This window comes from Pygoscelis adeliae, unplaced genomic scaffold (genome assembly GCF_000699105.1).
Source record: "Pygoscelis adeliae isolate BGI_AS28 unplaced genomic scaffold, ASM69910v1 Scaffold34, whole genome shotgun sequence".
NCBI lineage: Eukaryota > Metazoa > Chordata > Aves > Sphenisciformes > Spheniscidae > Pygoscelis > Pygoscelis adeliae.
Window position 1 is genome coordinate 2764743 of NW_008824658.1, and position 23798 is coordinate 2788540.

Here is a 23798-nt window from a genome sequence, read left to right on the forward strand (position 1 = left end):
AGCTGAGTAATGCTCTCCACAGGCCTGCTGTCCTGTTTGGAAAGAGGTCCTTCCCAGCCAGGTCTGAGCTCCTAGCCAGCTGCAGGACCTGCATGTTCCTGGCAGTGTGGGCCCTTTGCTGGCCAACAGTAACACCTACACTTCTTCTCCATAGGCAGCCTGCTAGCCCCCAAACTTTCTCTGTTTGAAGTCTGACAAAGAGGGATTTTACCTTTACTTATTTCTGTACATAGTTCATCTCTTTTCCTCTTTCTCCTTTCGCTTTGTCCATTTAATAAGGGGCAGGGCTTTTCCGAGTCTGATGAAAGCTCCCCACTGACTTCCAACAGAAAATATTATCAAGTGTTATCTGATATCTCTACAAGAGTAAATTTTTGGACAACATCCTTCCAAAACATATTACATCTGCCCTGTCTAGTAACAAGCTGTGCCTGGTCCCATGATTTCCTAAGCTCCTTTCTTGCAGGACAGCAGCATTTATCTTTAAAGGCAAGGCAGCTGAAAAAGTGAATAAAAATGCAATATAAAGATATGTCTGGCTCAGGAAATCTCTGATCCAAACAAAGACCACTGGAGCCTTGGAGGTTATTTGGAGGCAAATACTACACTATACTTGCACTCCTCTAATTCCCTCCCCTGGGCATCCTATTGCCTACTATCAGGAGAGGACCGTGGCTTACATGGCTCTTTGGTCTGAACCAGTGCAATTGCATAGCACAGTGAGGTTGATTCAGACCTCAGATCGGTGGTTCCCTGGCCATGCAGTATTCACTGTTGGTACTGTTGGAGCCTTTCTGATTTGGAAGTCCTTGACAAATTGCAGAAAGTAGGAATTCAGGTGAAAATTTGCTAGGAATCAAGTGGGTTTCTCCTTTCAGGCTGCTACATTACAGTGAAGACAGACAAGGGATTAGTGGCCAGATGATTTGAGTGCTCAGTGGACTTTGAATACTCAGCAGGTAGACTGAGTTTTTCCTCTTACTCTTTGGAAGTCCTCCTCACTGACACAGGACCTCGACTTGCTATTTATATCTGTAGCACATGGACACTTAATTGACTTCCTCCTGGATGCATCGTTTCCTAACTTAAAGAGCAGTAGGACTCAATTTTACGTACTACATTTTTGATGTAAAATTGTGTCATTGGCAAAGAAGTCAGGCCATCAGCTGAAACATGTTTTATAGACTTGTGTGTTCTCAGTTTCCCCTCTTATGCCGAAGGGTTTTTCTTCATTTTCCCCATTGTGTTGGATGCAAAAAACCCCACAATGCTCCACATCAACCAGTTGGTTCTCCTTTTGTTTGCTTGAAGACAAACTCTAAAATCAGTGTTTTGATAAATAAGCATTGAGATGCTCTTGGACTGAACCAGTGGGTTTGCTCTCAGAGTGGACTTCGATATACAGTGAAAACAGTTGTCCACTCATGCCAGATGCCAATGCAGTGCCCGAACCGTGGGAGCTGCTGGGTGTGCTGCAGCAGACTGATCTGGTCTCTGGCAGACTCGACGTTCGTCAGAGAAGTGCTGCAAGCTGCTGTGTTAGTTCATTCAGAGACTAGTCTTTTGCTTTTGTGCTGGGGTCCGCTGCAAAGGTTTCAGTTTAGGGGATAGGGAAGAGGGGACATATGACAGAGGAGAGCTATAAACCGGTGGTTATTTAGAATTTATTGCTTTTTTAATATTCTGTGCTTGGTTGCTGATCATGCAGAGATTTCTTTGCAAATATTTGGATACCCTTAAACAAAGCACATGTTGATAGTGCATATTTTTTGTTTGTTTTCTGATCGATGCATCTTACAAGATGTGGTGATTTTCATTTGGTAGAATGTACAGAAGGAGGTCATTATGAGACAATGAACTATTAGCAAACGATACACGACTTGAGATTTTTCAACTTCATTTTACAGCATTCTTTGCTTTTTGAGTCTTGCAGTAAGATTTCTCACTGAGCTCCTTGAAGGGTTTGATTTCTTTTGTGAAGCTTTGGAGAAATGAGAACAAGGTGGAGATGATGTAGATAGATAGGTTTTTTGTTTGTTTGCTTGTTTCTTTTTATTTTACCAGTGATGGATGTTATTGAAGACCTCAACAATGGTCAAACCTTGTTTAAATGAATAGGATTTTTGCTTGAAGAGCCAGAATTTTACCCTGTAATAGTCACTCGAAGTTTGTTTAAGTCTGCTCTTATAAATATATGAAGATGCAATAAAGGCACCTCAACTGTCCCACCATTTTAATACAGTTATTAGTTCTATTTTCCAAGGGAATTATGGCTGGAAGCAGTATGATCCAGCGTGGGATTATATTACAACTTTTTCATTCCACAGTGGTATCAGAATCCAAACTGTGCCTCTATTTGGTTTATTAATTTGTTTTTCTGAACATTTGCAGAATTGTAATATCCCAGTTTTGCCAAAATCAGACCTCAGTTTGGCAGACTTTTCTTTTATCAATTCCAGGTTGTTCTTCCACAACCCTTTGAGGATTTTCTTTTTCATGTAGTCAATACTCTGTGTACTCCATCATGCACTCAATTAGAGGACACGTCAAATACATCTGTATTTAAACACGAACTATATTACTTCTCTCTTATTTTTGGCCCAGGCTAGGTTTTGCTCTGCATTAAGTATTTTGGAATGACAAATGCTTACAGTACAGTATAGCATCTAAATTGTAGTGGTTTGTGTTATGATTACAGTGTTGTCATGGTAATTTAATTTTTGCAAATGAAAAGCCAGGGTTCACATATGTAATTCTTACAAATCCTGGAAGGCCTGGGATGGGTCAATTAGTCATACATTTTATAGCATCCCGCATACAATAAGCTTTCTTAAGTCTTAGCAATGCACAATACTAAGCAGAATTAGCTGGGATTTCTTAAGAAAGTACTGTTTTGAAAAAAGGCAAATGTAGTAGTTGGATTTTAAGATACCTTTCTCTTTCTTGTTCAAGAGAATTGTCCTTTGCACTGCACCTAACACACATACGAGCTCATTTGAGTTGGCTAAGCCGTGTCGGCGCACCACCCATGTAACGTGCGGTTTATAGGGAGAATGGCGTACCACAGTGGGAAGTTACGTGTGCTACCTTCAGAACGATTTTCAGATGTGGAATGGCATAAAGAACATGCACTTTAAAAGACAGTCATTGGTAAATTCCATTTCTGGACGTAATGATTCAAATATACAGCTGAAAAAATTATACTTAGTTTTTACGCTTCCAGAGCATCCAGTAGTGTTCAAAGGTCTGACAAAACAGCCCTGACAGCTCGGTTTCATGGCAAGAGTGGCTGATGAACCAGGGCTGGGTGCTGGCCGTCTGCCGTTGTTGCCATTTGCTTCCCTTGGCCATTAGGCATTACCTTTCCCCACTCTGGGTTAGCCTCCGCTGGGCAACAGCCGCTGCAGTTCCAAGAGGGGCACGGGCTCCGTCGGAAACTCTATATCCAGACTGGAAGTGATGGTGCAAGCTGGTGCCAGGGTGGCATAGAGATAATAATACACAGTGCACAATAAAATATCAGTTTTGTTACTAAATACCCCCTTTTTTCTTTGTCTTTTGTTACATGTTAGACCTCATGAATGTGTCATGAAAATTGCATGTAATCTAACCGTGAACTTTAGCTATCTTCTTACTTTCTTGATCCAGTAAAATTTGTTTCTGAAATGTAATTGTCTCTTTATTAAGAACAGACGTTTAATGGACATGGAATGTTTGTTCAAGTGCCTGAACAAGTTGGAAAAAAAATTGCGACGCTTTTAATAAATAACTATTGGTGTCTTTTTTTCCTACGCATGTGCAGTCTATGAGTCTGATAGAGATTGGGAACCCTTCACAAAGTCTGGAAAATGTGTGTCGCTGGGCCTACTTGCAACAGAAACCTGACACTGGGCACGCAGAATATCACGACCATGCTATCTTTCTCACAAGGCAGGATTTTGGTCCATCTGGCATGCAAGGTAAGATTTTACCACGTTTTGTTTTGTAAATGTCAAGACTTCTGAGTAGCGGTTGTGTTTATCACTTAGCAAGGCTAGTTATGCAAATTAATTTTGTATCTTTTGCTTAGTTTTGGTCAACGTTTTCTTTCCCCAAGAGCTCTGCAGTTGTAACTTTCACTTATTATTTTATCCTTTCTTACTGGTGGGATTATTTATTGGATCATTTCTTTGCTCTTGCTGAAGCCAAGCAAATGGCATCCCTGTGTAAACAGTCCTGAAAATGCCCAAAGATTAAAGAATAGATTTTGTGTTTCAAAGGTCTCCAAAGCTCTTGGCATGTTCCAGCAGGATTGCCAAGAAATATTGTTACAGAAGTGTGGAACAGCAGGGCCAAGCGCTGTCCACTTTTTCCTTTTTTCAAGGCTCTGCCTCCTGTGAGATCAGGTTTGTTCACTGGAGGGGATAAATCTCAGAGCTTTCCCGTTCCTTTTGGGTTGGCCAGATCTGCTGTCAGCACAGGGCTGGGGCTTTGCTCACGTGTTCCCTGGGGGCTGGAACTGCACCGAGCTCCTCATGAGCTGTAACACAGCAGCGTGTGGTGTCCTTTTCCCCTCTTGCCTTATGTACTTGGAGAAGGCAATTGCAGGATGGTCCCAGAGATAACAACAGTTTTCTTGGTGAACCAGGAATAGAGTTTTAATTTGTTCAACAGGCTGCTTTCATCTATTTCGTAGATGAGGGTGCACATTATTAAATGTTCGGGGACAGAGGTCTCTTGAGAAGACCACTTCAACTATATTTGTGTCACAAAAGATAGATGTTTGTCCTAGAGCTCCTCACCACATTGCCTTTTCATACTTGTTCATTTTCTGGAACACGGGGTATTTCTCACAGGCTACGCTCCAGTCACTGGAATGTGTCATCCTGTTCGAAGCTGCACTCTCAACCATGAAGATGGTTTTTCATCTGCATTTGTGGTGGCTCATGAAACTGGACATGTGTGAGTAAAACTGTGGACATCCCATGTCCTACCTTATAATGTCTTTGGTACTGACAAATATCCATGACATTGGAAAGATGCAGTTTATGTTAAGAAACAATATTCAGGGTTAGCCCTGACTTCAGATCTCAGCTCTGTCAAGGCTTTCCTTATAGTCTTAAATTAGCTTTATATTTTGGTATTTTCAAATGGAAAAAGGAACTAATACCAAAATACCTTCCAGGGCTGCTGTGAGAGTAGATTGAATGATGCGTTATAGTCTCCTGGTGGAAACGTAAAGTACTCATAATGATGAAATATGAATTCATTGAGGCAGTGGAATACATGATTCTTGAAAACAATCCATATTAAGTAAGCACATCATCTGTATATGTTACTGCTGGTAAAAGATACAATACTGTATAGAAACGAGGTGCCAAGTACTGAGGTTACAGCCGTTCTATATATTTCATATAAAAAATGCAATCATTTTACTTATTGATGTGATTAGAACCAATGACCGGGCAGCAGTTGTCAGAGCTTTGGTTTCTCCCAGAGCATTTTAGTTTCCCTGTTTGCAGAGAACACCTGCTGATTTCCCATTTTCTCTTTGGTAGAACAAGAGTTCCCAGAAAGGCTTTTTCTGAACAGTTTCCATCTATTCTGTTTTCCGTAAGAAAGCCTGCAGGCCCTTCTCTCTTTGTTGTATCAGAATTGTTAAGGGCTTTAAATAAAAAATTGCCAAAGTTTATTGAATCTCACTGTAAACATATCTTAGTTAGACAGGGACATAGAATTGATACCCAGATGGTATTTGATTCCAGAATTTTTGAATTAAGATTAGAAAGAATACACAGTGAGCTTTAAAAGAGAGATCACTGAAGAATGTGTGTAATCCCTGAAATCACATTCAGCCCCAATCTGTTAATTTGGTTTAAGTTATGGATAGATATTGCCCATGTTAGTCAAATAGTGCTCATAGAAAAAAATGCAATATAAGATCCTACCAAGGGAAGGAGAAAATATATTCATAATAAAGCCAAAAAGAAATCTTAAAATATCTGTAACTTGGGGTAATTTTCTAGAAAGCACCCAACACTTTCCAGGCTGTTTCACATTTAAACGACGTGGAATTACTACTGGGCAATAGCAGCAGCTAGTCTAAACTAGCTTTCAGTGTGGCATCTTTTTTTTTCCATGCAAAGGACTTGTCTACAATTGCAAATTACTTCAAATTAAGCGAAGGTGTGATTTTTAAAAAGTTAGATAAACTCCTGAATAGTTCCATATTGGAGTATGAATAAACTTCTGTTAATACTCTTGGAGGGTAGACTAGATCTTTAATCCAGAAATGGATTCATTTAGCCGTAGTTATTCACAAATGTGGATGTGCACAGAAGTCCAAGGAAGGCATTTTTAGTCTGTTTTGAAAGTGGATTAAGCTAATCACATGAAAGTACTCTCAAGGGTCAGTGCTTCTATGTGGGAGCTACTACAGACTATCTCTTTAGCTTCAGTCTCACCCTGTCTTATTTCTCATGACTTTGCTCATGTGGACAAGGGTTATGGGACTTGAGAACCTTGTTGCAATCAACCACTGGTGTCATTTGGGATGTGAAAGCACTTGGGCACTCAAGAGTTCACCTGCGATGTAACTGTGCTGGCTCTCTCCTGTGCGGGGCAGTTTAGGCATGGAGCACGATGGCCAAGGGAACAGATGTGGGGATGAAGTCCGCCTGGGGAGCATCATGGCCCCTCTTGTGCAAGCCGCGTTTCATCGTTTCCACTGGTCTCGTTGCAGCCAGCAAGAGCTGAATCGATATCTCCAGTGAGTAGCTGTTAAGCAGCCTCTCTCCTTTGATTAGGAAGCATGTAAGAACAATTCTGCATCTAGTATTTGTGCTTTCTCCTTTTGTTAGTTACGCAAATGGCGTTGAATAAAACAAACAAAGAATCCCTCCCATCCTATCGAGAATGAGATGGTTTCCCATCAGTTGCAAATAATAATGCAAGTTCTCAATTAGTTTGATTTCAGTCCATTTTAAATTGTTCTCATTTCATTTACATCTATTCATTTTCTGGACATTGATAGTATATATGCTGTCTTCTCAGGGGTTATGAGAAGACACTATTACTAACTCATTGCTAACTTTCCTCCCTCCCTAATGTAACCTCTAGCTGGAGGAGTGCCTATATTACCCAGCAGCGTGGTGTCTATCCTACAGATACCAAATCTGGCTTCAAGGGCCATTTGTTGCTTGTGATACCTGTCACTGATAAGACGGTGCTGCCTACAGAGGAAATTCTGCCCTTTAAGTGCTCAGGGCTTTTCTTGACTTTAATAGATATCAAAGAGAAGGCGTGGTTCTAGAATTAATTCTTTAGTTGTCACTTTTCCTTTAAGTACCCTAAATGCAAAAGCCATTTTATTCTCCAGTCCTTGTAACAACTTCATCCATGTCCCCTGCCTTCCCTTCGAACCTGACCCTGCGCTGGAGTTCCCTGACAAACTGATGTTTATGACCACGGTTTTGCTCCTTATAGAAAAGATCTTTCCCTTGTTGTTACATGCAAATTGAGTGGAAAAATATGGGGAAACTACAAGGATACCCAGCAAAACCTGAAAATAAGTAGGAAAAAAAATGCAGCAAAATACATGAAGTAAACATGAGTTCGTCTTTTTGTCAATATTTTTATTATCTTACATATCTTAGGTATGGCAATAAGGAATAAAAATGTTGTGAGAGAAGTGTGATTGTTTCAGTTAGCAAGATCCTTTAGAGCTTTAACCATTCAATAAAAATCATCTGGCCTAGAGGGCTGCTTTACATTTTTTTAAATACAGCTATTTTTAAATATCCTATAACAAAGCAGAACAATGGTTTGCTTTGAAGTAAATCTAACCTCAAAATTCCGCTTTCAACTATTGGTATCTTTAAGGCAACCTGAATGATTGCCAGAATAGACTTGTGTATGGTGTCCTCATGTCTGTTAAATAACTTGGAGACTTTTCAGAGATACTGTTGATCACATCGGTCTTGTGAATTAACCAATGATTATACCGTGTTAAGCATTCAGTGATACTAGCATCAGTCCTCTGTTCTCCACGTGACTTAGTCAAACATGATTCTAGTACGTTACAGGCTGTCCTCACGATTTAGGACAAGAGGAGAAACTCCCATATTCATCACGCAGAAAGGAAACTTTGTACAAATTATGGATGGAGCTGAGAGCTATCGGGAGAAAGAGGGAGGGAACAAACCTGAGCATTTAATGCAGGAAGGAAAGTACACATGCTTGTAAATGAGTTGCTGCTCCTCAGCAAGGGCACAGGAAAACTGCAAGCTTAGTGGTAATCTCGTATGGTTACCCTGGCTTCTGCTTCTAAAACTTCACTTGAAAGACAGTTGCAGGCAGCAAGAAATTCCACAAATGGAAAATTAATTAAACTTTCTTTTCTTCTTGGTCTCATGTGGGTTCTTCCTTTGATTCCTTTCACATCAGGAGCCTGGAGACTGATAGGAATTTACCTGCAAGCTAAATGGAAATTACAATGGAAGGGCTTCAGAAAAAAATATATAGAATCCATTAAAGGTGGATACAACATGATAAAGTTAATGTGAGTGTAATTGCAATATTAGCTGCTCTTCACAACCAGTGTCTGAGAAATTGTAGGCTCTGTTTTGTTTGGATCAAAAAGGCACTGAAACCACAAACACTGTGCAAGTCTCACAGCCCCATCTGTTACTGTAATTTTTGCCTGTTGCAGTTCCTATGATTGTCTGCGTGATGATCCCTTCGAACATGACTGGCCTTCCCTTCCACAGCTGCCAGGAATTCACTACTCCATGAATGAGCAGTGCCGTTTTGATTTTGGTTTGGGCTACATGATGTGCACAGCTGTGAGTACTTAAGTTTGGCTTCTGCTGTTTCTCATCCAGGAGTGTTGTAAGTGTCTCTGAAATGCCCTTAATAGGGCCAGTGTAGTGAAGCCCACGAGGAAAGATGTTGTGCTCACTTAGCTGTGAGCAAGGAATAACAACTGAAAGTTGATAAATATGTTATTGTAAGTATCTCTGTCTTTTTTTTTTTTTTTAAACGGGGGTTACAGAAATAATTATTCTGTAGTTTCATAAATAGCTGTAGACTTCAAAGAAACAAGCTTCCTGCTTTATTGAGCCTCCTATTGCTGGCAGCTAGTTATTTTGCTACAAAAATCCCACCCAGATGTGAAGGAGATGGATTTGGTGGCACATCTTCTAGTGCTAACATGTGGCAGTATGCTTTTACAATCCAATTTTACGGAAATGGTGATGCATTTTGATGCCTAGCATGAGAAAATAAGCGTGACAGCGAGTAGAGCAACTTGCAAGGACTCTTGATGACATGGCTGGCTCTCTTGTACCAGGAAAACAAGGGACAAATAATTATTCTGTAGTTTCATAAATAGCTGTAGACTTCAAAGAAACAAGCTTCCTGCTTTATTGAGCCTCCTATTGCTGGCAGCTAGTTATTTTGCTACAAAAATCCCACCCAGATGTGAAGGAGATGGATTTGGTGGCACATCTTCTAGTGCTAACATGTGGCAGTACGCTTTTATGATCCAATTTTACGGAAATGGTGATGCATTTTGATGCCTAGCATGAGAAAATAAGCGTGACAGCGAGTAGAGCAACTTGCAAGGACTCTTGATGACATGGCTGGCTCTCTTGTACCAGGAAAACAAGGGACAAACTAAATTTAAAGCAAGGCAAGATTAGTGCAGTTCTCAGTGGATTGGCCTCAGAAAGCAGAGTTTTCTGCAGCAGGGCTGTGCCTCCCACCTCCAGCTCCTCAAGCAGGGCAAAATATTAAATGGAAAGACATGTTTTCAGCTGGTGTGGCAGCTGCTAGCACATAACGTTTCTGCTTTGATTCCCATCTGCAGGAATATGTGTGCCGAGTGGTGTCCCTAGATAATGGATGAGAACCTTTAAAGCATCAGCTGTAGTATTGTGTCTTGACACAATTCCCACTGATGATGCCTTGGAAGAATGTCCCAGCCAAAGAGTGTCTTTTCTTACAGCCACTCTCCAGAGCCTGGGAGACGGAGGCTTTCTATTCTTCTGTTCAGAATAGCCAAAAGCATGTCCAGACATCATGTTTTAGTACGTTGTGTGGTGGGTAGTTCTCATCCTCTCCTAGACAAGCTCTTGCATTGTAGGTAAAATGCCGATTGGATCAGGGTCCTGAGCTCAAATTCTCATTCTCCTAAGAAGGTGATTGCAACAGCTGAGCTATAGTCTGCACAGCTGGTTTCCCTCTCCCATGAGTACTCAAGTATTTTTTGTTTTGTTTGCCAAATGAAGCAGCATCATTTGGAGAAACTGTAAGAAAAGGCAGTGTGTGTCTTACCATCTGGGGGAACTAGTTTTCCCCCTTGCCCAGTCTGCCTTTGGTCACTAGTGTAAAACTATTTTTGCCCAACCTTATTCTGTCAAATGCAGGTGGGATCTCACTTCATGAAAGCTCAGGTATGCTCAGTCCACAGACACCACGGTGTTCCTCGGGAATCAGTGATAACAGCTGGCATTTTACAGCTAGGAAAGGAAAAACCCCACGGTGCTGCAGCTTCTCTTGCATTTTCCAGTGGGAGCTCTCTCGAAGCATCGTCCGCTCTGATTTTCCTTGTGTTTCAGTTCCGTACGTTTGATCCCTGTAAGCAGCTGTGGTGTAGCCACCCTGAGAACCCCTACTTCTGCAAAACAAAGAAAGGGCCTCCGCTGGACGGGACCATGTGTGCACCAGGAAAGGTGAGAGTGGGTGCTGCATGTACCCGCATGCTCAGGTGTGTTCATGTGTGTTTGTGTGCAGTTGGGGATGTTCCTCTTAAAATCAAGGGGAAGATGAGAAGAACCTATCCTGAGGACTTGAAGTCCGCTAAGGTGTGGGGCAAACTCATGAGTGCAAGTAAGGCTGTTGAGCAGCATGAGGGGAGGAGGCAGGGGCCGGGGCTGGTGTGTCCTGCATGGCAGCTCTGTGACCATCGAATCCCGTCCTCACACAAGTCATGGAAGTATCTGTGGATTACCCCGTGCTTCTTGGCAAGTCTTTGCGGCAGAGCCAAAAATGGGGAAATTTCCACTCGCCCACGACTTTTGTGAGGTCAGGGGGGTTGTGTTTGTATCAATGGTGGTGTGGTGATGCTGACTGGCCTCCCCAGGGCAGGGGGTGCAGAGAGCAGTGAGGTCCTGGAGATGACAGCCAAGCTAAGGCTGCTGTGGCTGCCCCAAGGGAAAGGATGGATGTGGGAGTCGAGTGCCAGCTAGAGAGCCAACATGACTGCAGAGAAGGACTATGAAGAGAGAAGGGCAGATCTGCGGAGGTGGGTTTGCTGGCTTGATGAGAGTCAAGGGAGGCATGAGGAACTGTGGAGGGAAGGTGCAAGGTGGCAAGGGCTCAGACAGCTCCGACCCCTCAGCCCACCATGCTGGACCTGCTCCAGGTCTCAGTTATCCTTCTGTGGAGGTCATGCTGTGCTCGTAGCAGATCTGAACTCCAAGTCCTTTGAAGTCTGCTGAAAAAGTGTGGCTTCCCTGGGCTTTGGATGCAGTGACTGAGGGGGAGAGGAAGATGTCACCACTTGGAAAGATGTTTTGTAAAACCCAATGGATGACATCATTTATGCAATAAATGAACCGTATTAGCAGCTGCTGTTATAGTTTGAAATGTCTTTTTAATGAAAACATAATGTAATGCTAAATTAATTCCCTAGCAAGTCATGCTCTGTATAAACCACTCCCTTCTGGTTTTCTCTTTAGATTATTCCTGTTATAACAGTTTTGTTTCTTGTTTAAAAAAAAAAAGTATTTAAATTACAATCCAAAATCTTAGACAGTTTCTTTGGATTCACTTTTCTATATCTTGATTTTTGCCTTAAAAATATTCATGAAACACCCAGAAAAATACAGTTATATTCCATTTTATTGCATCACCCTATTCCCCAAGCCATTCATTCATATTAGTATTTGAACAGAAATGAGAAGAAAAAAAGAACTTGTAACCATACAGTTAAGGATCTGTCAGTGCTTCCATTATAAACAGTTTGTCAGGATATTATGCAACTCAGCTGTAAAAATTTTCTCTGGACTGGAACTTGGGATCCAAGGCTTCAGCAAACTGTGCAGACAGCCAGGCTTTTTAGTTCAGTGGAGATGCAAGAGAGTATGTGCACATTCTGAAGTTTCAGTAGATGATAGGACTATGACTGTTTTATTCCCAGAGGAGCTGTCCCAGTTTTTTGATAAATAAACTTATTGCAACCTTCCAGGAGAACCTGCGAAAATGATATAAAATGAAAACCATTTTGTTAGATAAGGCTCAGCAGTCTGAGCTAAACATTTTTTTAAAAATAGCATGACTTATGAAGGTTATACAACTGACTTTGTATATCTGAGCTCAGCATTTGACCAGTGTATTTATTAGTTGTTGGTGTTTTTAATACAGGCACATCAGATCAGTCCTTTTCCATCTGTTCCTTTCCTTTTCATCCCTGCCTTTGATTTGGCCTTTCCCTGTTCACTCTCTTCATCAATTTGCACAACACCAGAGACTCTTACCTGAAAGGATGAGGACTGTTAAATGCACACATAGCCCAAAGCTGGGACTCAGCTGCCGTGTGGCAGCCTCCTTTAAGATACATCTCCCATGATACTTCATCAGCACATGAGGAAGAGGAAAATAACTTCAAACTTGATCCACTATTTTCTTTGGAATAACACCAGAAAAGAAAAGAACAGAAACATAAGCAATTAAAGATGTTGATTCAAAAAGATCCATTTGTTTCCCACTTTAGAGAGTTGCAGTTTTCGTGATTTCATACCACTAATTCCCAGGGCCTATTTTAAGCTCAAACCAATCACAACACTGCTGATGCGTCAAAGAAACATCCTGGCTTTGCAGCAGCTGAGGGGACCGAATGCCAGAAGTGAAAGCGATGTTCGGGAGACTAACACGGCGTATGGTGCATAGATGTTCTCACCTAAGCCTGGTGTTCAGATAAGTGATAACGGGTCTCTTCGCTTTCCCAAACTTAGCAGATGCTATTGAGGAGAATCCAATCCAGCTGCCTCCTTCCTAACGGACGATCAAGGGGCAAGAACACCTATGGGAGACGTGAGATCTGTAGCACATTCTCAGCAAGCATGCTGATAAGGGCCGTGTCTCTGCACACCCAGGCTGTGTCTTGGACCTAGGCACTGACCCTTAGAAATGGAAGGAAGATGAGACTTTCTAATGCTGTCTATATGTGTGTATGTATGCATGCATACATACATATAGATGTATATTTAAGTAAATATATGTAAATGTGTGTAAGCTCTGGTGTGCATGTGGTTATTTGAAATAAGTTGTCAGAAGAGTAGCGTTCTGCCATTTCAAAAACTTTTTAATAAGTCTCCTTGTGCAAATGGAGACATCTGAACAACCATTGTGTTAATTGGCAGCAAACTAACAGTTTGCTGGGTATAGGGACAGAAAAATAAAATATTCTCTTGGAGCTTCCCAGCCAGAGAAGAAATCTACTATTTTGATAGAATCCTAAAGGAAATAATAGAATATTTTATATTGCTCCAGGCCTGATTTTTTTAAACTAGATTGAGTTTTCAATAGCAAGACGGAAGATTGTTTCAATTTTGTGACGTTTCAATAATGCAGCAACTTGCAATTACTTCTGTGTCAGAATGTGACCATTGGTCACATTAACTTCCATGAAATAACTCCAGTGTGTAAAGTTAAGCACATGGAGGGTCAGTCTTAATGTGAAGTCAAAGACACTCCATAAATTGCTGTAGTAAACCATGCAGATGAGGCATAACTGTGCAAAGCTTAACTCTGCATAGCATTCTGTGGATTAAAAGAAAACATATGCTTTCAGCTGATAATTTATTTGCTTGTATACAATTCTGTCAGCTCCACCGTTAGCCTCAGGCTTCTGAAGCCAGGCAACCTTCAGAAATACATCATCAGTTTTTGTTGTTCCGTTTTTTTTTAAACTATTACTCTTCTGGGGAGATATTCGTATCAGCTGAAGTAGCTAACTGCTCTCCACAGGATAGAAATACAACCCGAAGTCATTCATGCAAGGAGATCGCATGCTTGAGTCCATCTGCTTGCTGCAGTGACTAACACAAAGGTTTGCACCACCTGAGCCTCCTTTGTTTCTTTTCTTGGGAGAGAGGTAAAAGCCTGGTAGCTACCCCTGCCAGCCGAGCTGACCTTGCTCTTGGGTTTGGCTTATGTGCCAAGGATCCAGCACAAAACTAGCAGGTATTCTCTTCGCTTGCACCATGCTAATGAGGTGATCTGAGTCAAACTTGGAATGATTTTTTAGTCTGTCAGGAAAGGAAGGGAATGATTAAATACTGAAATAAACAGATATTATTGAGAAGAGAAATGGACCGAGAAAAGAGGTTTCTGAAAACACTATTGTGTACTCAAAGCAATCCAGATAATTTCCCACTGAGAAAGCTGACCTCAGCTTCTCCTGGAGACAGATGGGTAAGTGTATGCTGTGTAAGTCACCACAGAAACAGTGAGAATGCTTGATTCTCCACTGAAGAAACTTTTACTGGCTCACGGTACACTTTAGTGTTAGAGCTTTCAGTTTATCCCTTGCAACTAATTATTCTCAAACAGACGGAGCAGAGCCGGCCAGCCTGCATGTGATGGGAAATACAAATAAATAAGTAACCCTCTCCTGATACGATCTCAGGAGAGCGGGGAGAACTGAGGGCCACCAGCCATGATGCAGTGTGAGGGGTTACCTGATAGATAACTGGGGTGTCAAGCGAGGAGATAGGAGAGTTGCCAGTTGCTGCCTGATACAAAATAGGCAGGGATGGCAAAACGGAAGATCTGCAAGTCTTTTCTTGAAAAATTAACTTGCAGATGCGTTAAGCCCACAGGAACACACTGGCTCTTTTTTTGGCGTCCGCAGCAGTTGTTTCAAAGAACTGCTGAAAACAGCAGTGGAATGTTTTACTGCAGGAGATTTAAGCTTCCTCTCCTGGAAATTGCACTTGTTTTGGACTGTCCTGTTTGCCAGAAAAATAGGCGAGACTGCAAGAAGTCATCTTGTCTTCCACTAAGAAAACAATTTGCATTTACCCAGGGTTTTCTTTTGCTCATTTAAAAAAAAATACTACTTTAATATGCTTCACTCTTTAAATGAAACCCCCTGTTTATGAAGGGAATAGTGGTTGAAACTGGCTCTTTTCCACCTCATTATGTAGTTAATGTAGTAGCAATAGGAAGGGTTGGCTCTAGCTTCCTTTATTTCACTGGAGATTGCTCCATCTCTGGTTTTACCTCCTCATGCGTTTTCTTGCGTCGGTCTCAAGAGTAAGACTCGGTTGTGAATCGTTTTGTTCTGTGTAGGCTCCTTTCTTTTAATCCACAAACAAAAAGGCAGAGCTGGGGATGACTCATTGTACACAAATGCTTGTCTCCTAATAGCTCTGCCTCAGCTTCCCAACAATCGGTGTATGACCACCTTCTCCAGTAAGAATCAGTGCTGCTCTTTCCTTTACGCAGCAAAGTCAATAACACTTTTCCATGTTTGCATTCCAGTTCAGGGACCAGTCACAGTGTCAAATAGGTGTTTATTAGTGGTTGTTGCAAACCCATATCCCCCTGTTCCTGGCTAAAACGGGGAAAAGAGATTGGAAAACACAACATCACATGTCTTTCCCTCTCTTTCACGGAGTCCAAGCGCTGGATCCTGGATCATCACATAATGAACATATGCTACGTGGCTCTTGAAACGGATTCAGTGATTGCTGTGGAACTTACACCTGAGGAATGAAGAACCCTGATAAAAGGATGTGCAAGCAAGCACAGATCAGGAGCTGTCACATCTCATCTGCTTCCAAGCCCAGCTGAAATTTGTATTGACAAGCTGGTGCATTGCCAGCTTCCCCTGCATCTCTGAATGGTCCCATTGCTACACAGGGCCCGACGACTCAAACTGTTCGTTCAAACAAACCTCTCTAAAGCCCTAAGTAAAGAGTCCCTGAAGGGTACAGTGCTGAGCTTCAAAACCGAAGAAAGCAAAGGACATATTAGCATTCTGCATTTCTTTCATGCTTTGCTGAATTATCTCTTGTTCTGTCAAACAGCTAAGAAAAATCTGCCCATTACAGCTCCGGAGCAGGATTGGTATAATTGGCTTTGTGGTAACTCATCTATTTCATAGGTTTTGACTTTGAATATTTGAAGTCATGAGAGAGAACAAATAGTTGAAACCTAATTTCTACTCTCTTTTCTACTCCTGTCCAACCAAATCAGCACCAAAATAAATAATATGAATAAAGAGCTAGTCAGTGAGCAGATTAGCAAATCGGTAAGCTGTGTCTTGTCACCATTTTATTAATGATTCTCTCTTTAAAATCAGCATTATTAATGATTAGCCATCAGTTTAAAATTTGTCTTCCAGATCACTAATCGTCTGTGCTTAACAACGCTCTCCTGTTATATATCTTCTGATTTTGTTTTTGCTGGCAGCATGCATTTAGCCATATGCTCGGCTTGTGCTGCCTGCCAAATTCCTGCATTCCAGGGCTTGTTAAGCTGTGTAAAATGTTGTTGTTGACTTGAATGTTAAGGAAAGTAAGTGACTGATTGCACTTGTTGTTATAGCCATCTGTGCGCCTGAGCCAGCGCTCTTATCCCGACAGTAACCGCTAATGCAGACAAACTGCGACAGTCTAATACAAAGCCATTTGTTGGGCTGGAAATATTTTCCAGCACCCGCACTTCATCAGTAGACTTTTATGAAAGCAGAAATAGTACGAGAAAGGGCCAGAATCTGTGATCCTTGAGAAGAATTCATCCTGACTTCAGCTAAGCAAAAATTCTTTGATTAGGGAGTGAAGAAATTGGTGGAAAGGCATCAGTGGGTTTCTTTAACGAGAGGAGACAGCAGAGAGTATCAGTACTGAAGCTATGAAGGCTTTTAAAGAAATGCTTAAATACCTTACAGGTTTGGGGAATGTAGCAAATTTCAACCTCTATAGAATGACTGTATTAAAAATCAGGTAAAAGAAAAGAGAAAGCCTAGTAGGGCATGATTAATGGCACAGAGTGGGACTGTCCAGGGCTGCTCCCTGGAATGAATGGTTCCTCATATTTTGGTCAGGTTTAGTATGAGATCTCCAGGGAGACTGCAAGAGTTCTTTATTTAATAGCAATAATGTCTAAAATGTGAGCTGGCTTTAATTTCATGCCAGTTTGCTGATGACATTTGTTGCAGGAATATGTATGCTGAGTGAGGAGCTGCTGGGAAGGACGGTGCTGCGCAGGAGCTCTCGCCATTGCTGCCTGAAGTGGCTGCATGCAAAGGCAGAGGCGGAATTTTACATTTAGCCTCCACGATTTGGGAGTCTACCATTTCCCTTAAATGAATCTGTATTAGTTCTGTTGGAATCACCGCTGCAGACACGTGATGAAGGCATGAAGTGCTGAGAGCAGCTTAATGAACTTGGTAGGCTTGAATCAGAGTGAGTTTGTGATCATGGGCACGGACTGACAGAGAGTCTCACTACTTTCTCCTGGAGAGCTGGAAAAAAAATCCAGAATTTGTGCCTAAAATGAAATCTGTTGTACCACAGCTTCTCATATGATATAATTCAATCATCTAATCATTTTGACATCTAATTTTCTCTTTTAGCATTGCTTTAAAGGTCACTGCATCTGGCTAACACCAGACATCCTGAAACAGGATGGACACTGGGGGGCATGGAGTAAGTTTGGCTCTTGTTCTCGCACCTGTGGCACCGGGGTGAAGTATAGGACACGGCAGTGTGACAATCCGCAGTAAGTGTACCAACACATATATGTTTTTCTGATGTGGAGCGAATGAATGGTGAGAATCCTTGCTAAATTACTAGTGCAGTAATGCAGTAAAGGACGTTGAGTGGCGCTTCTTAAGTCCGACCTGTAGTGTATGTTGTCAGAAATTCTACTTTTGACCCTTAGCAAGTCATGAATCATCTTTATTTCTCAGTTCATCCATCCATTAAGCTGGTTATGCAGTTACAAGGATCTTGAAAGTGCTATTACACTATTGCATAAAGCATAAGTAAAAGTTTAGGGCCCTATATATGTCTTGCTTTAACATGTGAGTATGAAATAATGGCAATGATTTGCTGGATTTTTAAAAAAATGCATATACCTTTTTAAAATTTTTGTTTAATCCACCTTTTTGGATATTTCAACAAGAAGGTCTTAAAATATTTTCTAACTGGTTTCATTCCAAGTTGGAACAAAGCTCCAGAAATCAGAACCTTCCCCAAAGTTAATTTTAATAATATTGAGTTGTTTTGCTTCGATAACTGATATATGGCTCATTTAGATAATGTAGAATGACTTAATTTCGGCAACGCTGGAAGTATATTTAATATAGATTGGTACGTACAAGTAATATGAAGTGTACAATTATTGCTATATTCTGGTACCATAAAATGTTGAGATCCTAACAAGAAGAACTGAAACAATTGTCAGAATTAAATTATTTTACCAGACAGAATATTTTTAACATTGACTTTCTCAGTTTGTGCTGATAAAGTGATTGAACTTGACTAGTGTTAAAAATCATCTTATCATTGATTAAAATAACACTCAAGTTTTATGAAGCAGCATTTTCTGATGGAAATTGTTCTGTTAAGAAAAAATTTACCAGTTCTAATTTCAGCCTTTATTACATTGGCAACATGAAAGTGACCTTTATAATTGTGGGCACAGTTTTAGTTGTAAAATCTATTTTCACGTAGGAAAAGCCTAATGTACTATTTTAAATGTTTTCTGTGTTCCTGGAAGAGGGTGCAAACCCAGCTACAACTCCTGAGCACTGTGTTGCCAGATCCGACAGCGATCTGATGCACGTCTGCCTGGGGGACGCAGCACTGAGCTGGGCTCTGTTTCTGGATTTGCTGCTGGCTTAGGGGGTGAATGTGAATGAGTCGCTTCATCTGCTCATGCTGTCCTTTCCTGGGCCGCACCAAGAAAATGGCTATTCTTGCCTTTATCAAGTGGTTTGAGGCTTTACTTGCAGAAATTGCTTTTTAAGAGCTAAACGGTGACAGTGGGTTTTTAAAGGAAATACATATTTTCCATACCAGAAATAAATCGCTGGCTTCATCAAGTGCCTACTGACATGACTGGGAATTAAATTACTCCTCAGAGGATTTGATAGACGCTTGATTCATGCATTAGTGGCAAAACTAACCATGGCTTTCTCTCCTCCCCGCAGTCCTGCCAACGGAGGCCGCACGTGCATGGGACCGAGCTACGAGTTCCAGCTGTGCAACACTCAGGACTGTCCTAAGGACTTTGAAGATTTCAGAGAGGAGCAGTGCCGGCAGTGGGATCCTTACTTTGAGTACCAGAACACGAAACACCACTGGCTCCCCTATGAACATGTCGATGGTGAGCGGTCCCTTTTTCCTATGAAAAGTAAAATCAGATGCAAACGCGAGTAAAAATTATATAAGGAGGGGTAAAACTTCTTCTAGGGAAATCACGCCTCACAAATCTGTTAAGAGTTGTTTGGAGGGATCAGTGAGTATCAGTGTATGAGTGATCCAATTCATATAATGTACTTGGATTTTCAAAAAGTTTTGGACCCTGTTCCCCAATAACTACTCTTAAACTGCTTATCATGAGATAAAAGGGAATGGTCTTACATGGGGGGGTTGTCCCACAAGGATGGGTGCTGGGAGCATGGGTGCTGCTGAGCACACGTGGCAGAGAGCAGGGAAAGGGAGCGAACGAGGTGAGAAGTCTGCTCGGGATACAAAATTACTCAGACTAATTAAAATAAGAAGGCCCATAGTGAAAGCTGCAGAAGGATCTTGTGACACTAAGTGACTGAATGTGGCAAATGAAGTTTGGTGTTGATAAATGCCAATAAGGGATATGGAGATAAAAAATTGTAAGTGTGTATGGGTCTGTACACAAGGTGGGCTCTGAAGAGAAAGGTGTGGGAGTTGGGGATAGCTTTAGGAAAACATCAGTTCAGTGACTGTCAAGAGAGGGATGGAGAACACTGATCTGCCTCTGTGTACCTGCATGATGTGCCTGCATTTCAAACACTCCGCCAATGTAGCTCAGGTTGTACCCATCTCACTGCTGCCCCATTGCTAAAAAACCCACAGTTGAACTCAGAAAGGCCTGAATAAAGCAAACAAGCAGTGACTTCTGGGTAAGGAGTGTTTAGATAAACTAGGACTTTTCGCCCTCAAAAAGTGATGATTTATATTAAAAAGATAGAGTTACAGAATTGTGAGTGGCATGAGGAGACTAACGTGGAATGGTTATTCACTGTATCTCATAACGCAAGCCTGGGAACATCAAATAAAATTATCAGGTGGCAGATTTAAAAGAAATAAGAGGAAGTACTTTTCCACACAGCATATAATTAAACTGGAATTCATTGCCACAGGAAGTTGCAGATGCCAGAAAGTTTTAAAAGTGATTTAGAGAAATTCTTTAAAGTTCTACAATCCATTACGAGCTATTAAACACCAAGTTCCAGCCATGACTTAGGAAGTCCCCAAGCTGCAGTTTAGGAAGAACTTGGAGAATATTCTGAGAAAAATGTCAGGTTTGTTCTTACATCTTCCTGCAAACGCTGCTGGCACTGTCAGAGGCAGGTGTTGGGCTGGACGGGTGCTGGGTCTGAACCAGCACGGTCAGTCTGATGTTCTGGCATCTCAGCAGAGATCACCTCTTAGAACAAAAATGTTCCTTTTCCTGTTAACGCCTCTGCTTAACTGTCAATGAAAGTGCAGCTGGTTGATTTGGGCCATGAAGGCTGTTGCTGTGCTATTGCCACGTTGTGTTGAAAACATGCCGAGAAGAGGTTTTACCAAACAAAAAGGCAGAGGGCAATGATTTTCAACTTGTTTGACAAGGAGTGCGAGCTGCTAACCGTTTTTAAACCTGGTCACTTCATTCGAATGACGGGTGCTCCAGGGCAGGGCTGGCCTGTCAAGGGGCAGGTAGCGGGCGCCTGTCTTGGGGAGCGGAAGGGTCACTTTGGGTGAATCATTTTGCATTCCAGTGAGAGGCTACTCTGCCAGAAGTTAATAGCAAATTCCTTGTAATTAATTTGCCTGACTTTCTTCCCAAACAGTTCTCAGGGTTCCCTCGTTCTTTTCATGCCATCTTGTGCAATCTGGGATTTTCAGAGGTGCAGACACAGCCTCACAGCTTAATTTCATGAAATAGCTTTGCTGGCACAGGGACAGGGGACGAACGCTGTGGCCCGCAGACCTTTGCTTCTGCTTTAGCCTTTGGAGCAGTCTGCTGCAAAGACCACTGAAACTAATCAGATGTTTTTCTATTAAATTCAATGGCTTCTGGGTCAGAGACCATCTCACTGATGTCTAAGCACTGATCACTGGGCACCGCTGGTTTCCCATATAACTATGGTATAACTGCAGCCCCCTTGGTGAGAGTTACGTTTACCTGTGCAGGTTATTAGAGGGAACAGCTTTTGTGTGAAAACAAGGCCAGAGGGTGGTTTATGTTTGAACTCTAATATATTTAAAACTCCCTGTTGTAAAGATAAGGCATATCAGTGACATACTTCGTGCAGATAATGCAATCATGGCTCAAAAGTGACATAAACCCATACACTTGACACGCAACTCAGCTGGATGTGTCTGACACATTGTGTATGTGATGGGACAGAGAGGAGCATCTCATCCTGTGGCCAGAGAAAAGCCTCCAAGCTGGGGTACACCCCAGTGTGTGCTTAAGCACCCCAGTGCTGCACTGTGCCATGGCCGCTCTCCTGCTCCAAGCCCCCTGAGCACCCCATCTCCCAGCCTCCACTGGGCTCACATACCCCTGTGCCGTGCATCTACCAGGGCAGTGTAGAGTGACATTGGCTCTTAGCTCCCAGCCTCAATTAAATGAGAAGGAAACGCATGAGGAGCAGGGAATGGACAGCCATATGGTCACGTCCATGCTCCTGTACCTCTACTATGCCCAACACCAGTGAATAGAAAGAAAATAATTCTTTGCAATTAACAGGGTCCAATTTAACGGCACTTGCACATTTACTGTTCCCATGGAGCAATGGGAAGAGAACCCTCTCTAAAATAAAGCCCTTGTACAGAGTTGTTGGCACCCAGTCAGACCTTCTGATATTTTCATTTAGTCACGTACAGTGAATGTATGGTATGTGCAGGGTGTGTGTGTGTACACGTCCGTATCTTGTGCATAGTTTAATGTTTCTAATATATGCAAATACATTAGGTCTGTGGTTATTATGATCTTAATAGTCCCCTATTAAGAATCCGCACAAGAAAAGTAAAGTACCTGATTTAATAGTCTAGACCCTACATTTTTAGCATGACATCTCTGCATTGTTCAGGAGCAGTAACAAAGGTCTCTGATGTACCAATACCCAGTGGCCATGAAGACATCAACAGCAATAACAAGGACTTTATTAAAAGAGGGCAGAGGCCATGGAACTGTACAGGGGAAGAACGCAAAGGGCCTGTGAAGATTTATTTTAATTGAACTGCTCTAACGGAAAGGTCATTATTGTTTTAAATGGTGGGAAAAGTGTCCCAACTTTTAATCATGTTAAAATAACAGAATCTTTTATTTGTTTCATCTAACAGAAAGGCCATTTGCTCTTCACTGCCAAGGAAAGCATAGTGAATCCTATTATGGGGCTGGGGACAGCAAGAGATATGGGTAAAATGAAATACACTGGTGGAATACAACTTTATTCAGCCACTGATTAGTCATTTCAGCTTTATTTTTTGTTCTTAGCTCTTTGGAACAGATTAGGAGAAAGAGGTACGCTTGTCTGGCTGTTTGTGCATGTATTAGCAGTAAAAAAATGGTTCTTTTCTGATTCTCTTTGACATCTCAGCTTGTTTAATGATTTAAACTATCATAAATGCAAATACAACAAAGAGGGAGAATTAACTTCATGTTTAGGAGGAAACGGTATGGCCCAGCTGTTTGGATGCCAGATTCACTCAGTGTCGAACAGCTGCTTTAAATGGCAAAATGACTTTTGCTTTTTTCAGATTTAAGTGCAGTGCAGGAGAAACTGATGCAGAAACCTGTATCTCTCACAGGTAGTCATGTAGCAGACTGTGGAAACCTCTGCCAGATTGCATCATCCGACAAAGGATTAAATAAAGGCCCCCCCATCGAAGTAAATGGTCTGTTATTTTTAAGACTGTCTCCTAATGATGACACATGGGTGCTTTATGATTCAGCAGTTTCCAAATGATTACATAGCCTTTGAAAGGGGATAAGCATCGATGATTTATGGGGTGCCGTATTGTGTTCTGTGATGTATGCAAGGAAGAAGAGAGAGCCAACACTGTTGAAAGTGCTGTTCACAAAGTCAGCAACTAAACTGTTAGAGCTGAAGATGCACAATTTGGGTCATTTTATTTTTCAGCTAAGGAAAGGTGCCACCTCTATTGTGAATCAAAGGAAACAGGGGATGTGGTGTATATGAAAAGGATGGTACACGATGGGACCCGCTGCTCCTACAAAGACGCTTACAGCATCTGTGTGCGGGGAGACTGCTTGGTAAGCTTTTGATGGCTTGTTTCAGAGCTTAGCATTGTGAAAACAGTTTAAATGGTACCTTGAGTGTTTCCCTCCAAGAATGACTATTTAAGTAAGTATAATGCTGCTTTGGGCAATAAGGAGATTTCATTAGGATTTTTGTCACAATATTATGTGTGGTATTCACAGTTGCCATCACCTTGCATGTGACTCAATTCCAGCAGCGCCTACCTACACAAGTAATATTTAATGCAGTATTTTAAGATGAACTATTACAATTAACTTTCAAAGAA

The 23798-nt window shown here is 41.6% G+C and overlaps 1 protein-coding gene across 1 annotated transcript in view; it reads left to right on the top strand.

Moving 5' to 3' along the window:
* Nucleotides 1-23798, top strand: part of ADAMTS2 (ADAM metallopeptidase with thrombospondin type 1 motif, 2) — a 188629-nt gene that overhangs the window by 149634 nt on the left and 15197 nt on the right. The window contains exons 6-13 of the mRNA XM_009322760.1: nucleotides 3803-3959; nucleotides 4836-4941; nucleotides 6605-6748; nucleotides 8690-8822; nucleotides 10599-10712; nucleotides 17627-17772; nucleotides 19208-19383; nucleotides 23393-23526. Coding sequence (XP_009321035.1) covers nucleotides 3803-3959; nucleotides 4836-4941; nucleotides 6605-6748; nucleotides 8690-8822; nucleotides 10599-10712; nucleotides 17627-17772; nucleotides 19208-19383; nucleotides 23393-23526 — 1110 coding nt within the window. The remainder of the gene's footprint in view (nucleotides 1-3802; nucleotides 3960-4835; nucleotides 4942-6604; nucleotides 6749-8689; nucleotides 8823-10598; nucleotides 10713-17626; nucleotides 17773-19207; nucleotides 19384-23392; nucleotides 23527-23798) is intronic.